The sequence below is a fragment of the Euphorbia lathyris genome, chromosome 6 (assembly GCF_963576675.1).
Source record: "Euphorbia lathyris chromosome 6, ddEupLath1.1, whole genome shotgun sequence".
NCBI lineage: Eukaryota > Viridiplantae > Streptophyta > Magnoliopsida > Malpighiales > Euphorbiaceae > Euphorbia > Euphorbia lathyris.
The window spans coordinates 35,185,379-35,203,054 of NC_088915.1; the positions used below are offsets into that span (position 1 = coordinate 35,185,379).

The 17,676-nt window shown below is 36.8% G+C and overlaps 1 protein-coding gene across 3 annotated transcripts; it reads left to right on the forward strand.

Moving 5' to 3' along the window:
* Nucleotides 1-22: 22 nt before the first annotated feature.
* Nucleotides 23-4,336, forward strand: LOC136232532 (uncharacterized). 3 transcript variants are annotated; one of them, XM_066021751.1, is made up of 4 exons: nt 23-344; nt 998-1,110; nt 1,403-3,770; nt 3,862-4,336. In XM_066021751.1, exons 3-4 carry the CDS (start codon nt 1,440-1,442, stop codon nt 4,156-4,158), a joined length of 2,628 nt encoding a protein of 875 aa, XP_065877823.1. In that variant the 5' UTR covers nt 23-344; nt 998-1,110; nt 1,403-1,439; the 3' UTR covers nt 4,159-4,336. The 3 variants fall into 3 exon arrangements, with proteins under 3 accessions (XP_065877823.1, XP_065877821.1, XP_065877822.1); XM_066021749.1 differs by lacking the exon at nt 998-1,110; XM_066021750.1 differs by lacking the exon at nt 998-1,110 and having other exon boundaries at nt 1,407-3,770.
* Nucleotides 4,337-17,676: the final 13,340 nt, after the last annotated feature.

Below are 17,676 nucleotides of genomic sequence, written 5' to 3' on the forward strand. Positions count from 1 at the left end.
ATTCTCAGCTTTTACTTTTAGCCGTCTGATGAAAACGATCTCCTCTCTCTCCTTCACTTTCTTAAGGAAGGAAAACACTTCAGTCTCCCTCTCTGACTACTATCACAAACCAAATACAAAATTAACCCAGAAATAATATATACTCTCTTTATCCCTTCTCTAATCTGCATTCTCTGGAAGAAGAAGAGGAATCCATTGATTGTTTTCTGCATTTTTTAGTATCTGAATCTCACCTACTGCTTTTCTTGGGTTTCACCGCCAAGTGGAGCACCGACACTTTCTATTTTCTGTTGAAGGGGCTGCTGATTCTGTTAATGGTTTCTATCTTCTCTGCATTGAAATGGGTATGTGCTTTTTTTCTTTATTCAGGATTAAATCTCAAGAAACTTTCTAATTCTTTGATTGTATAATGCTTTTTATGCGTCCATTTCAATTTTTATTTATCAAAATATATGCTTCTTTAATTTGGGGATTTGCATCTTCAAATTGACCCCCTAATGAATCAAAAGAAAGGAGATTAAGCAAAGTTATTACTTTTGATTCATTTAAAAGTAAATAGATACCCTTTGATTCCTCCAAAAGGTTAGAAAAAAAGAAAAGAGAGAGAGAAGTGCTTCCTTTTGGGAAAAACAATTGTCTTTTCCTTTGTTTTTACTTTGTTTTAGGGAATCAAATGAGGCCTTACTATTCATTACTTTTGAAAACTAGTGCCGACCTCTTCAATTTGTAGGGATCTTTCTACTTTGCATTTAAGTGGATCAAACAAGGTCTGTTTGAATTACATTATCTTAAGTTTTTCAATACAACACTTCTCACCTGGACCACTCAATAATCATCTGCATCCACAGTTTTCTTGTCGTATTTTTATCCTATTCTGCAAGCTGTTTAGATTTTGATCAACTGGCTTGCCACCATTTCATCAATAACTGTTAATTTATATTACGGTAACTTCAGGCCTTTCTGTTCTAAGATAACCCAAGAAATAGAAACTCTGCAGATGTATAACAAAAGAAATTGTCACCATTGAAGCTGCCTAACGATTTTATCTATTGCATCCTCTTCCTTGTGGGCCAGGAAACGTCCGTTTTATGGAATTTGAAGTTTACAATGGTAGGAGGATACTGAATTTCTTGATTTGTATTTAGGCCTGCTAATTACAGCACATTAAATCTATAATATCTCTAGCTTCTGAGTTCATCTGTAGCTTCTTTTAGCTTTGATAACTAGATCGAACTCAAACAAGAGATCTTTAGCACTCTTAAGGATTTCACCTTTTGATGGAATTAGAAGTAATCTTGCATTAACCATTCGTTGCCTGTTTCCCTTTTTCTAATCGTAAGTTCATCAGTGACTGGATGATCCTTTTGACTTCTCTTGTAATATGATTTTTCACTTGTGTCAGGTAGATTGTAATGGTTTTCAATCACTTCTGATCAGAGATGAACAACTTGAAAACTGGATCAAGGCAAAGTCTAACTCTGGATGACAGGTTCAAACCGGAACAGCCTCATTTTGCATATGCTGATGTTCATCATGAAATTAAAAAGAATATAAAAGATATCTCACCCAGACGTTTGGGGAATTTCCTGAAGCGTAGCGAGAAGGCAAGGAAAGAAGAAGAGCTTGTCAAGTACATGTCAAATGTGCCAAGTTACTTGGAGAGAGGAGAAACCCGCCACGAGAAAATACTGAATTTTGGGGTTCTTGATTGGGGCCGTTTAGAGAAGTACAGAAATAGCAGGCATTCAATCTCAAGTGCTAATTCATCATTGACCTCTTCAACAGAAGGATCGTCCATTGATTCTAATACAGATCCGAGTTGCTCCCATGCATATCAAAGCACACGCCGTCCATCTTTGCAATTTCATCTCATTTCATCCCATACAGATGTCCATCGAAAAGATTTTCAAAAGTTCCATGATGTTAAAGGTGCCAAGACTAACACTACAAAAGAGCAAGGAAAATTCATCAGGACAGATAAAATATTTTCCAAAAAATGTTCCGAAATCATGAATCAATATGAGAGAAGAGATATGGGTTTAAGTAACAATGCTGAGACTGGAACTTCACATGGGGAAAATTCAGAGGCAGTGCAGTGTCTGAAGGTAGCGAAAAATAGTAGAGATGGCGAAAATATCAAGCAGGTAAATAAGCTACAAGAGAACAAGGAATATGCTGTTGGGCAGGGTGTCTCTGAAAAGTGCAAAAGAGTAACTCTGCTTATGCCAAAGGATCCTACTGGGAGTGATCATTCTCTGCTTTTCGGATCAACAACAACATTAGGTCGAGAAGAAGCAGAAGCAGGTCAAAGAAACTTCTTTGAGATGCCTGATGATGTTAGCCCTGCTGTTTTCAGTTCTGATGTTCCACACTCGTGCCCGTTACCTCGTGAGGTTGATGAATGCATAGAAACGAAATGGTGCTACTCAGATTCAGAGAATGTCAATGACATGCCCAATTCGTCACAGTCTGTACCAAATCGAGGCAGAATCAGAAGCAGCCCTTCCCGTGGAAGAATTTCTGATGTCAAAAAGTCAATCCCGATCATAGTAAAACCAAATCCAGAAGAACCTTCCACAGGATTGGATCCAAAGTTAAGCAAAGGAGTTGCGGAGAAAACAAGAAACACTTCACCTTTTCGACGCCTCACTATTGGTATGGGCAAGATAGGTAAAACTTTCAGCTCCAAAGAAGGTTCAGCTATGCTGCAGTTAAGCACAACCCATAATTCTGTTAAATTTCCTTCGGAGAATGCAAAGGCTTCCACTTGTCGAGGTTCTTCAAGTGAGATGCAAAGTGCTACAAGCAGAGCAAGATCAAGCCCTCTGAGAAGGTTGCTGGATCCACTCTTGAAACCTAAGGCAGTAAACTGCCATCAATATGTGGAGCCATTGCAAAGAGATGCTGTCTCGACTGACAGAGTCTCTAAATCTTCCAATAGGCGATTAGATTCTTCTACTGGAGCAAGACAGCCAGGGATTGTAAAATTCGATATGGCAAGTTGCACGACAATTGACTTTGAGAATCCATCTCGGGAAAAGAAACCGGGATTATCAGTATTTCGAGCTCTTCTACGAGTTGCTGTTAAAAACGGACAACCACTTTTCACATTTGCTGTGGACAATGAATGTAATGTTCTTGCTGCCACATTAAAGAAGTTGAGTGGGTCAAGAGATGATGACTACAACTGCATATACACTTTCTTTGCCATTCAAGAAGTCAAGAAAAAGAACGGAAGGTGGATAAACCAAGGTGGCAAAGACAAAAGCAATGATTATATTCCTAATATTGTAGCTCAACTGAAGGTTTCTGGTTCTCAGTTTTCACGTATGTCAAGAGAGAATTACATGGCGCAATCATTTGCTAGAGAGTTTATTTTGTTTGCTGTGGACCTACGACAAGTAGATCAACAAGCACAGCCAAATGATGAGCTTGGTGCCATTGTTGTCAAGATCCCGAAAGTAATTAATAGAAGCACGGCTATTGATAGGCATTGCACTGGCAAATGTAATGATGTTCCGGAGCTGAGATTGAGTTCTGCAGAAGAACCGGTCGAAAGCACTATAAATGCAACAGTAATTCTTCCAAGTGGTGTTCATACACTACCGAATAATGGAGGACCTTCATCACTGATCCAACGGTGGCGATCAGGCGGATCGTGTGACTGTGGAGGTTGGGATTTGGGTTGCAAACTTCGGATCTTTTCCAACCAAAATCAACTTGTTAGGAAATCAAGCGCATCCATAGATAAATTTGAGCTTATTGCTGAGGTATTCTATTGCTTTAATTACTAGCTTATTATTCGTTATTCATATCTAACAGTGCGAAATGGTCACCGTTTGTTTCAATATTTGTCAACAGGGGGTAGAGGAGGAGAACCAGGCTGTGTTCAGTTTGGCACCTTTCAAGGATGGGATCTATTCAGTTGAATTTACTCCATCCTTGTCAGTTTTACAAGCGTTCTCCCTGTGTATAGCAGTTCTAGACAGTAAAAAAGCAAGTGAAATCTCAGAATCCAGCAACTTATCTGAAGAAAAAACTTCTCTTGAAGCCATATTTGCTCAAAATGATGCAATAAGAGCCCCAAATGGAAGTGATGCGGATATCTCTGCAAGGTTTGTTTCGTATCCGCCTCATTCTCCTGTAGGAAGGGTGTAGTTTCATGAGGAAATAGTGTTGTAATTAGGCAGATGTTATAGATAGATAAAAGTAGCCAGTTTATTGAGTGTGGATGCAGCCTATTATGGAGATGAACATCTAGTAAATGGAAAATAAGCATAAAATCTGTAAGTGAAAAGGCCTAAAATTCTGGTTGAGAGCATTATATTTTGTACAAGTTTGGAGTTGTTTTAACAATAGAAGCAGTATTAACAGTAGTTACTACTAAGAGAAACACTACTATATTGATCAATGTAATTGTTTATATGATGTGTGGAAATGCTTGCTTATTTACAAAATTATTTGGTTAAAGCTGTGATGTGTTGGGATGTGAGTTTGAGGCAGAAAAAGCATTATGAATGGTCGATTCCTGTCCTGACTGAGCAAACTGAATGATTTGTGATACGTTTGTAGATTTTGCTCGTTTTGGGAACCTAACATTTTGGACTATTAATTACATTTTGGGATCCTATTTCATGTGCAGGACCACTTCCAATTATTTAGTCTGATATATGTCCCTTCTTATGCTTATGTATTCGAGCTCAAGAATACAGTTCAACCATGAATCCATAGTATGAGAGTGAGGTTTGTTTGTTGAAGGTGCAATAAACACTTTCCAACTTAATTAGTTGAAGGTGCAAGAAACACTTTCCAAATCACCATTGTGTTAGTTTCAAATCACATACCAAAAGATTCATGCGCACCATTTGTCTCACAATAACTAGTATTTACGACGGTAATAATCCTTGTGCGTTGTGAACCATCATGACTTCTAATTATAAAGGTGCGTCCATGGTCTACAATAGCAAGATTCTAAACTTTTTGCAACCACTATCTCCCTTACATATAAATAAAGGATTTGATTGCTACAAAATCTCTACTTTGTCATTTTACACTTATTCTTTTTTCCTCTTTCAAACTTAGGGCATATTTGGTTCAGCTGTTTGCCTCTTTTGTTGTTGCTTTGTTGTTTGTTATTTGATTATTTAGTGTTTGGTAAAATTATAATTAAGGATTGATGTTAGTATATAAAATGACTAATATAGACATCTTTTAAATCAAAGACTCCATCAAATATGAAGAGAAAAAATTATAAAGAATCAACACGAAATACATAGAAAAATGGAGATGCACATCCATTTAACATAGAAAAATACATTATATTTTAATTCCCTTCCCTCCCCATCCCAATTCCATTTTCCATAACCCATTATGCTTCAAGCACTAATAGTTTACTCATGTCATTAATGTAATATGTTATTTCATAATATAATGTTGAAAGATTATATGAACCATGCATACAGGAAAAAAGACCAAATCCATATATAAGAAGGTTTCACCGATAAATAGAGTAACAATATTCAAAACCCTCCAAAATGCCCATTACAAATCTAATACCATCTCTTAAAATTAATCAAACATAGAGCGTGAATTACTTCCATTGTTGTGGCTGTAAGGAAGTTGTATATGTGTTAGGATTTGAGGAATAAAGAAAATAAATGGAGAAGAAGGTAATTGGCAGTGCTGTGTTAGAAGGATATTTAGGGAAAGAAAAGTCTAACCGCATAAGTAAAATGAAAAAGCAGCATTTTGTTGCTTTTTAAAACAGCAGCTGTTTTCATTCCCAAAAGCAACGATCACATGATTTTAATGTTAACCAAACACCCTATAATCTCTTATTTAAAATGAAACAGCAATCATCAGCTAAAAAGGGAGGAATCAAACGGACTCTTATTCTTATCAATTGTGTTTTAGTAAATTTTGAATGAGTTTTTTACCTTATTATGATATATGTTTGATAACGAGTTGAGACTGAACGCAACTAGTTTAAGTCAATAGATGATGAAAATATTTTTAGGAATAACCATACTAACAAGAAAAAAATCCAACCTAACAGTCTTCCATTAGTTACCCCATTTGAGACTTTTTCTATTTTCTTTCTTTTAACTTGAACCGTGGTAATGTAATCCCCTGACTTCTTAAATAAAATAAGTTTTATACCCTTTGTTGATTTTTTAATCTTAGCAAAATGTACTTCATTCTTTCAAACTTTTAGCATGCAAGTCATTCTTCATTTGCAAAGAACAAGTCACCTTTTTTTATGTTGTTTTTGTTTATCCTATGATTCACAAGAAAGGAAAAAATAATTTGAATAAGGAAGATCAAATGCACTCTTCATCTTATTTCTTGAAAAGAACTTAAAGAAGAAAAGGAAAAGAAAGAGGATTATTTAACTTCTTATATTGTTCTTTTTGTATTTTTAAACTTGCTAGAATTGACATGTTATTTGCTATTTCTTAAATAACTTTTTTTTTTATATAAAAATGTCATATTCCATTAAATCACAAAGTGCATATACAGCACGATAAAACCTCCAGCCCATACTGGCTACAACCGGTATAAGATCCACAAAGGGAAAAAAAAATATACCACAAAAAGCAATAAAAGACTATAAAGAGCAATAAAACTCATAAAAGGTACAAATACAATAAAAATAGAAATCATATACTCCTCATAAGTCGAATCTCATTGAAAAACAGTTGTAATACATTCTTCATCATTTAGCATCTTCCGGACATTCGGATCTGGGTCCTTTTTTTTTTCCAAACACGCAGATCTATAGATCTGCGGACAAGATGAACCTTTTCTGCTCTTGCTAAAACCGAAAAAAGAATAAAAGATAAAAGTATAGCTAACAGGTGTAGATCTGACAGAAAAGAAATTCGATAAAGTATATAGACTTCAAACTAACAAGAAAAGGCAAATCTGAAGCTAAAAAACAAAGACTAAAACATAAATGAGAGTTCCTTCTTCCTCGTCTAAAGGGTCTGAATAGAAAGCAAGAACCGAGAAGGTGACGGTGACGGTGGTGGCAACAACGAAAAGTTTGAGAAGAAAGAGCAAATGAGAAGAGGAAAGTGTCTACAACCCTTATCTCATGTTACAACTTTTGTACGTAAGAGCTTGTTTGGTTGAGAGTTATTGAAGGTAAGGTATGGTAAGTGTATAAAGATTACCTTGTTTGTTTTGAGGTGTAATTGTGAAGTAAGGTGAGTGAGGGTAGGTGAGGGTAAAATTTACATGGTTTTTGTTACACCCGTGTTTGGAGGTAAGCATGGTTAATCAATTTTTTTTTTCCAATAATGCCCTCATTTTACATTTTATTTCCACAATTATATTGCCATTTATCAATTGTTTTCTATTTTGTGCTTGTCTAACCAATGAGCTTGGTTATGAATAAAGATTAACCATTAATAACATAGCTTGGGTATAAATATAGTAATGGATGTAATTTCATTTCAATTGTAATTTTATCTCAATTGAATCTAAAAAAAAAAGATAAGAAACAAATTTAACAAAAACCTAATCAATACCTAGAATTTTATTTTGATTGGATTTAACTTCTCATATTTAGCAAAAATTAGCATATTGTAATTTAATTAAATTTGGTTAGAATTTTATTTAGTTTATAGAGAAATATAAGTTATAATTAATAATAAGGATGTAGGAGTAATTTATATATAACCTTGACGAGTAATTTATATATAATCTTGACTACTTTACCTTCAAACCAAACACAATTACATTATTGAATCAGTACTTACCTAACCTTCTATCCAAACACATCACGTATTTTACACGTCTCACTTACTTTACTTTATCTTACTTTACTTTACTTCAAACCAAATATTTCTTTTGCTGACTAGCTCATGTTAATTAATTCTAGTATCACTAGTTCGTGTTTGCATTCATTTGGAGTTTATAAATGGATCGTTAGTCTTCTTCGACGACTTACTAGATGTATCGGATTTTCCTATGGACAAGATGTGTTAATGAACATAAAATTGTGACACTTATTTCAATTTAAAATTATAAACTATATATTTTTATATTAGATAAGTAATTATTAGTTAATTTAAATTTTTAATAGTGTTATGAAAACATTAAGAATTTATAAGATCGTTAATTTTAAGTACTTATTAAGATTATTAAACAATCTTTAACATTGGAAAAATCCAAAACATGTTGAAGAAATGTTATATTTATATATAACAACAACTTTAGGAGAGGAGGGATAACTTTATTATAAGTCTCAAGGCTATAAAGAGATTTACGTGATGATGTCTATGCTGCTGAAGGAAGTCAGTGGATCACCTCCAGAAAAAAATCAAAGGCTAAATCTGTCGACTCCCGTCTAAAGGGAAGGAATCGATTGAATAGCACTTATACATGATCTGTTTGTATTGGAACTGTAGGGGGATCCAAAACTTGGGTACCCAAAGGGCGTTAAAGCTCTTATGTAATACCAATAATCCTGATTTTGTCTGTTTATCGGAACCTATGGTGGAATTTGACAGAATTTCTGATCTTTTTTGGAGATCTCTGGGTCTTCAACTCATTGGCCAGAATGAATGCAATTCTATTTGGGTTTTCTGCATATTGGAATCATTAACAGCTGTGACATTCTTAACAACCATGAGCAACACATCACCCTGAGATGTAGACTGGGCTCCCAAGCTTTTCAACTTTCCTTTGTTTATGGGAATAACAGGGCTGATAGGCGTCGACTACTTTGGGACTCAGTTATTGAGATGGGAGATAATGAAAGTAGAGTTGTGATGGGTGACTTTAATGCAGTTAGAGGGGCTCATGAGAAAATTGGCAGACCTCCTTCACTCAGAAGCTGCTGGGACTTCAGAGATTTCATTGGAGCTGCAGGATTGACGGAGGTGGAAAGCACTGGTCTGCAATTTACCTGGTCAAATGGAAGAATGGGTTCTGATCATGTTGAATGTAAGCTTGACAGAGCTCTGGTTAGTGAAGGTTTTATTGACAGTTGGGACAGAATACTTTGCTCGGTTCTACCTAGGGCTAAATCGGATCATTGTCCAATTCTTCTCTCCTGTTCTAACGGAGCTGCTCGCAGGGGAAGATTTCGATTTTATTCCATGTGGACCACTCATGAATCCCTGCACAAGCTTGTTTCTGATCACTGGTCTTCCTGCACTCTCTCGCTGCCACCTGCTCAGCTGCTCTGCCATAAGCTCAAAACTCTTCGTCCTAAGATCAGAGCTTAGAATATTGAAGTTTTTAGGAGAGTTGAAAATAACATTGCTACTGCTTTAACGAAGTTAGAAGAAGTTCAAGCTATCATCTCTAGTGACGGTCTTAGTGATATTCTTATTGCTCAGGAAGATGAAGCTCAGAGTGATCTTGAGCTACAACTACTCAGACAAGAGATGCTCCTCAGAGACAAAAGCAGAGAGAAATGGTTAATTGCTGGGGACAGAAACTCTGCCATCTTCCACCGGTCGGCAAAAATTAGAAAGGTGCACTCCTCGCTTGATAGCCTTCTAATTGAAAACGCTGTTGTGAATGACAAAGATGTGATTGCACAGCATGTTGTCAATTACTATGAATCATTCTTTACTGGCAGCATAAGACAGGTAAATTATGATGCGGTTAATGATGTCATCCCCTGCAATGTGACTGAAGCAGATAATGAGGACCTCACTAGACGACCCAGTATTTCTGAGATTCATGATGCAGTGTTCAACATGAATAGAGATAGTTCGCCTGGGCCAGATGGTTTTGGAGGGATATTTTACCAACACTGCTGGGATATTATGGGTCCCGATGTATGCAAGATGGTGCTCAGCTTCTTTGATACCGGTTACATGCTTCCTGGAATGAACTCGAGCATTATTTCTCTTATTCCGAAGATTGAAGGTGCTAATGAGATTCATCAATTCAGACCAGTCGCAATGGGAAATTTCAATTACAAGATTATCTCCAAAATTTTATCGAGCAGAATTGCGTCGATTGCAGCTAGAATTACATCTGATAATCAGTTTGGATTCATAACTAGCAGAAGCATTCATCAGTGCATCGCTGCGGCTTCTGAGGGAGTCAATTTGCTCAAAAAGAAATGCTTTGGGGGCAACATGGCATTGAAAATTGACATCAGGAAGGCCTTTGACACCTTAGACTGGAACTTCTTGTTAGCTGTGCTTGATTCCTTTGGCTTCTCACTAAGGTTCAGGAGCTGGATATTGGAGATTCTTAGATCTGCTAGATTGTCAATCTCGATTGGAGGTGGTATCAAAGGCTTCTTTAGCTGCTCTTGTGGCGTCAGGCAGGGTGACCCTCTCTCCTCCACTCTCTTTGGACTGGCCGAGGACTTCCTGGGTAGATGGATCACCGAACTGTCAGAGGAGGGAAGATTTATCCCTATGAGATATACCAAAAATGCGATCTTCCCCTCCCATCTCCTCTATGCTAACGACATACTGTTATTCTGCAGGGCTTCGCTGAGGAATATGGGATGTATTAAAGAGATATTTGATTTTTATGAGTCAATGTCTGGTCAGACGATTAACTGGGATAAATCTCAGGCTATCTTTGGTAATTATATTCCCTTGTCGAGGAAGACTCGCATGGCTGATATTCTAGGCATCAAGACGGTATCACTGTTGGGGTTTAGTGTCCTATAGACAATTGTTCTAGGATACAAACTTAATGTAAATGAATTGTTCTTTATATCATTTGTTTAATGAGATATATGTTTTATAACTATATAAAGGCAATCCCTTTTAAACACTAAATAAAGTCTAATAAAAGGAAATCCGTAAGTTTATTTAAAGTGATTATAAAGTGTTCATACAAGCATGAAGTGAGACAAAACTTTATAGTAAACTGATAAACTTAAAACCACCCCAAGTCAAGTGATATGTTTGGGATTGACATATCACTGTTGAGACTTGTATGTAACAATGTCTTCTGTCCGACAGAAAGCTGATCTCACAAGCTTCATATATACAGATATCTGGACAGTTACATAGATCCGATGAAACGTTGTTCATTAGGATTGGGGATCCGATTTGAGATAATATGATGGGTAGATTCATCCTTGTCACCTGTTCATCTCATTGGTATTAATAGGTATAACTAATCCTCAGACTCAAAGGAATATTAATTGGTATTATGGATTACGGAATGTGATGCTTTGACTCTGGTGTAACACGATCCTTAACAGAGATGACTCTAGGGTGTGAACAGTAGACGTTGGGTATCACAGGAAGTGATTGCGGAGTCGTTATATATTGGATTGAACATTTATCACTCCCGATAAATGGGAGATACATCCATGGATCGCTTGTGGAAGACTCGACTCTAAATCCTTGCAAGGTGATAGCTTAAGAGTAAGAAATACAGATTTCACTTAACCTATCCTTTTGAGTTGACTCGGCTTGTACAAGTAAAATGAACGTCTCGCTATATGTGACTTGACATCACCCATAGTCATAAGATTCAGTTCAAGGATGTAGTTGATAAAGGATCGAATTATACTGTAACTAATACGGAAAGGTTAACGACAGAATCAACCTGTCTTCTTATAGCTCTGGGGGAATGATTACGGACTTGCTAATCACATACTCTGTACATCATTCCGTTATGCAAAGATTAAATATACTTCTTTGAAAATTAATTTAATAACGTTGCATACGGCTAGAAGCAATAAGAACCTAATGGATCACACATAAAACTTGGAATCTAAAAGAGAGATAGATGTTAATTAATTGATAGAAGCCCAATTGAGCCCAATAAGGCCCATGGACATAAGGGGGTCGAAATTCATGTAGTGATATACATGAATAATTAATTTGATTTTGTTAATCCTAATTAGATTAGGAATATGAATTAAATTAATTAAGAGATAATTAAGTTAGGAGTTTTAATTAGATTAATATACTCCTATTATTATCCAATAAGGTTAGTATTATTATCCTTAATATATTAGATATATAGTGAGATAATAATTAGGAATTCTATTCCGAATGGAATTCCTATTCAGTAACCTAATTCTATCTAACTAGGGATTAGATACAAGAGATTATAAATACCCTCCCCCCTTGAGATTTTCGAGATCTATAAGCTAATCCCCTACTGAGATTTTCGAAATCCACCCTAGCATAAGAGAGAGAAAATTCGACACCCCTAGTTCGAGGACGAGATTTCTCTACGGCTTCTTTTGATCAATTGATTTCGTCTATTTCTTTTATCCTTGATCTTGTGTTGATTAGTTAGAGGCAATCTATTTTGGTTGCTATTCAACGGTTGATTCTAAATTAATCTTCCCGTGTTTTATTTCGTGTTTGGGAACTCGAAGAAGAAAAACAAACAAAAGGGAGAAATTCGTTTTACTACTCCTACATCAGGTCAGTTCACGATTTCGCGGATTCCCGGAGATTGAACCGTCGGATCATCGCGATTTTTGGACAGGAGCGTCTAGACATATTCTTCCACGTTTCCACCGAAGGGACTATCGTTCAGAGGTCTGGAAGGTCTGTTTCGGATAGGGGCAGATTGGTAGACAGTTTCTATCTCTTTTGAAGTTGCGGGCACTTCGTTTGCAACGGTAGATAGAACTTCTAAAAGGTATTTCTTCTTATCCTTCTTTATATGAAATAGCGGTTAACGGATCTTGTGGTTAAATGGAAATAGGTTAAAAATTTTATATTTTCGCTGTTTTGTACCTTAGCCTAATTTCCAACAATCACTTCCATTTAATTACCTCGGTGTGCCGCTGTTCCAAGGAGCTCCTAGGGCCCGGTATTTACAACCGCTTATTGACATATTTCTCAATCGGTTCAGCCTTTGGAGAGGACAGTCTCTTTCAATTGCAGGAAGGCTTACATTAATCAAGTCATCTTTGACTGGTGCCCTAGTACACTCATTTATGATATACAAATGGCCTCATGATTTAATTATGAGAGTCAACAAGGCTATTCGTAATTTTCTATGGACTGGGGATATGGATAAACGAAAGTTTATCACGGTACCGTGGAGCAGCTGCTGTATGAATACTGGACATGGTGGTCTTGGTATTAAGGATCTGAAGATGTTTAACTTAGCACTGATTGCTAAGCTCTGTTGGGAGTTAGTGCAGGGGCATGGATTCATCATTAACTTGCTTAAAAGCAGATTCATGGAAGCCTCAAGCCTGACGAAGCGTTTAATTAGCAACTCAACAGTCTGGTGCTCATTGAGGGCTATGTACGACACTATCTCGAGAGATACGGTTTGGTGGTTTGGGGAGGGATCAAGCTTGGATTTTTGGACCGCTCGATGGATCTCTCCTGCCCTCGCGGATCAGCTGAACATCCCGATGAAATCGCAATTTAGCATCTTCAAGCCTCTGAGCGAGTATCGGGATAACGGTAGCTGGATTAATTTAGATTCCCTTCCTGTTCACATTCAGGAAAATATCAGGCAAGTTGAAAGCTTTGGTGCCGTGGACTGCTGCATTTGGCAACCTGCGGAATCTGGAAATCTCTTGACCAAGGAGGTTTACTGTAATCTGAATCAGGGGGAATCGGTTGACAGGAGTAAGTTGTTGTGGAACTCGTTCATCCCCCCTCGACGAGCTCTCACCTCCTGGTTGTTAATTCATAGTGGACTGGCGGTACAAAGTAAGTTACAATCCCGAGGTTTCAATATGGCGCAACGGTGCGAGTTGTGCAGGGAAAATGAAGAAACCTTGGAGCATCTGTTCTTCAACTGCAGAATTTCTGCAATTCTATGGAGGCTTATCTGCTGTGATAATTCGGTAAGGTGTCTGATTTTCTCCTTGGCGGATTTCTGCAATCAGATCAGAAATGCCCGTATAAGTAAAAGGTGCAGAAATCATTGGTTATTCTCGGCTGTTTACCTGCGTTTGGTATATATGGTTTATCAGAAACAGAGCAATATTTGAGCAAGACCTCCCTTCAATCCAAATGATTTGCTACAGGCTGCTGAAACTTACTCGTTAATCTGCTGTGTCCGCAGATGCTACTGCACGCCCCCCGTCTGCTCCTAATATCAGAATAGTGCGCTGGATCCCTCCTCTGAGAAACTGGATAAAAATCAACACAGATGGTGCCTCGAACCCCAATGGTCGAGCTAGTGCTGGTGGGATATTTCGAAACCATCGGGGCTTTGTTATTGGTTGCTTTGCGGATCCACTGCAGAGTTCGTCGGCTCATATTGCGGAAATTCAGGCCATTATCATGGCGGTCAGTGAAGCATCGAGCAGAAACTAGAGGTCGCTATGGATAGAATCGGACTCCAGTTATACTGTTAATCTCCTCAACAATCTTTCCAGGGATGTCCCTTGGCGAATCAGAAGAGATTGGCAATCCTGTCTGTAGAAGCTCTCAGGTATGTCTTGGAAAGCATCTCACATTTTCAAGGAAGGTAATCAAGCTGCTGATCGGCTGGCAAGCATTGGGCTATTAGCTACTTCAAAGTTGTGGTGGGCATCTGCTCCGCCCCCTGTCAGAGCTTCGTTTTTGATGATATATGTAATGTAGCTCACGTTCGCTTTAGGTGAACCTTCTTTGTTCTTTTTCTCTTTTTCTTTTTTCTTTCTATCCCTATGTATTCTTTCTTCTTTTTATTAATAATACTCGGGTTGCAGGCTGTGCTGGGGGTGCTAGCCTAGCTGGGATGTCCGGCCAGCCTGCGTGTCCCAACCTTCAGTTAAAAAAAAGAGATTTATGTGAGGGTTTTCTATATCACTTTCCTGTGGAAATTTAAAAAATGATAGAGAGAATTGAATTCAAATGGAATGTCACAAAAATCGCTTTCTTATCATTGACTCTATCCTGAAGTTCAAAAAGTTGAAGGTCACAAAGTTAAATATGCAGGGATTGATGCTCCTACTAGCCACAACGTGGCTCCGACAAATTTAATTAATATTAATTAGATGAAATTGCTTCCACAATCCAAATTTATGATTAGATTAATCATTTCTCCTAAAATGTGCATTTATAGCTGGTCATTCTAAGCTCATACGTAGGAACATGGCCAGCTATGAAAGTGTGTAGGAAGTGAGATGATACAAGACCTTCAAATAATAGAGTGCGCAAAAAATACAAGAATAACTATTTTTACTTGATTTTCTGTGATTAACTTTTAAAATATAGTATTTTCATGTTGGTCACTTTTTCTCAAGTTCTATACAAGTTCTATACAAGGCATTTGTAGCGTAGAAACTTTGAATTCAATATTGATTGTAAACATATCAATTTGGCCAATAGAATTAGAATTAGAAACATATTTGAATAAGATAATTATCAACAAATTTTTGGATTACAAATACAATCATATAATTAACAAAATTTTCAACATAAACATTGTGACATTTTTGTGTGAAGGGGATGCAAAAGCAGGCCGAAAAAAACAAAAAGAAAAAGCTAACCATTAACCATCTTTCTCAAGGATCGCCTAGACCGATGTGCAAAAAGAATATCCTGGAGGCCTGCAAGAGGCGCACCACACTTGTGATGATTTGGAATAAAAGAACCTATAAAATTCGACATATATTCAGCTATTTAATTTCCTTCACGAAATGTATAAAGAAACCTAATATTCCAATCTTTATCACAAAGCTCCTCAAATTTAAGAATAAGCCAACCAAAAGGGTGGTGTGTCCTAGCTTGATTGTTCATGAGAGTAAGCACCGAGCTAGAGTCCATCTCCACTAGAATCTTCAGGTAACCCTTATCTTATGCCAAACATGACCCAAAGTACAAGCCTTATAGCTCAACTAGAAAGGTATTGAAACCCAATTTTGATGACGTTTGATTATGACAAAAATTACATTAAGAAATTAGATCCTGCAAGTTATATTAAAATTCAGAATTAAATATATCTTTATTATCTTACAATTTTGTTGAGGTGTTAAAAATTATATAATACATATTAGGCGATTTCTATATAAAAAGCAAAAAGAGCTTTAGCAAAATAAAGCCAACCCAAAGCAAGCCCAAAACAAGAAGACAGAAGCCCAAGTCTAAAATCAGAAGAAGACAACAATGTCATCTTCCTCAAGGTTTGCCCATTCTAGTTAAACGCAGAAGACATTCATCTCTGCCATTAACTCATCTATATCTGGAATCACGAAAATGAAAACGCTCTAATCTACAACCTACAAGATCAAAAACTAGAGAATATCATTGGATGAAGCTTCTCAACGCTCAACGGTCTTCTGGAGGCAGAAACGGCTAGTTTCCCCATTTGGCATTTCGATAGAGAAACCAGAAGTTCCAAAAAAGAACATAGGATGTTTCTTCACAAGAGACTCATTCTAGATTCAAACTGCTAGTTTAAATCTCAGCCTATATAAGCAAAGCTCAAGATCAAATTCAAAAAGACCAATTTAAGAATATACGAGATATATTGTAAAAAGCGAAAAACATAGCAAAGTAAAAAAAACACAAATCAAGTTCATATCTATGTAATCATTAGAGAAATATTAGTTTAAATACATTTCTTAACTGAAGAAATTGTAATCTTTCGATTATAATCAATAGCGATTTGTTGCTTCTGTTATAGGCAGCAAAGAATGAATTAGTTAATCATTGAGTAAATAAAGGTACTTCATTCAAACTTAGGCTACTCTATAAAGGTTTGTTCTCTACCTCTAAAAGAGATCATTAGTGGATTAAAGCTCAGGATAAGGTATCCTAAGAACTAAACGTAGGTAAGAGATTGAACTAGTATAAATTTGCTGAGTATTTCTTTCTATTCTATTGCCTTTACCTCTACTAAATTATTTTATGCTCTGAACTCTAATTCACACATAAATACTCTACTGTGCACATGTTACATATTTTCACAACCTCTGATAAAAGAGTCATCCTCTGAGTTGGGAATTATCAGAAGCTGAAGTAATCTCAGTAGACTGAGTTGCTAAAAAGCTCAGTAGATTGAAATTACCTCTGATACTGAGATCACCCTCTATGTTTTATTGACTTGAGTAAGAAAAGTTGTTAATTAAAGGTGTAAATTACTCAATAGTTCTATTCACCCCCCTTTAGAACTAATTCGCCTTATTAGGAACCAACAAAAGGTTGTACAAATACCAACGTTCACTACAAAACCTTCCTAGCCAATCGTCATTATGATCACATATTAAGCCCCCCAGTTGAAGCAAAACTCGAATTACCCTTACTAGCTCCACAAGTATTGACTTTAACCCAATCCATCTCAAGAGGTCTCCAAGTGATCCACCGAACACTCTTCTGAGCAACCGGCCTATCAGACGAAATAGAAATGGCTTTCGACATCTCATCCACTCTAGCCAAAATGAAATCCTTTTTTACCTATGGAACTCCAAACCCTTAAACACCAATTGACTCATCCACTTCTAAATTAACCAAGAACCCACCGTAAAAATCAGATTCCATTGAAGCCCTTTTATGCATAATTCTAGCCTACTCTTTCTCTATCAACCAATTAGACCACGATAAAGAGAAGAACTATGGTTGAACCGGTAAAGGAACGAGCTCCTTCCAAACACCATGAGCCCAAAAACAATCCCAAAGAACATGGAGTTGTGTCTCCTCCTCCTTGCAAACACTGCACCCAGTATTAAAAGTTAAATGTCTACCTATTCGAATTACACATCAGAATGTCATGACTCATCACCCAAAGAAAATATCAAACTGTTTCCAAAACCTTAAGGCTCCA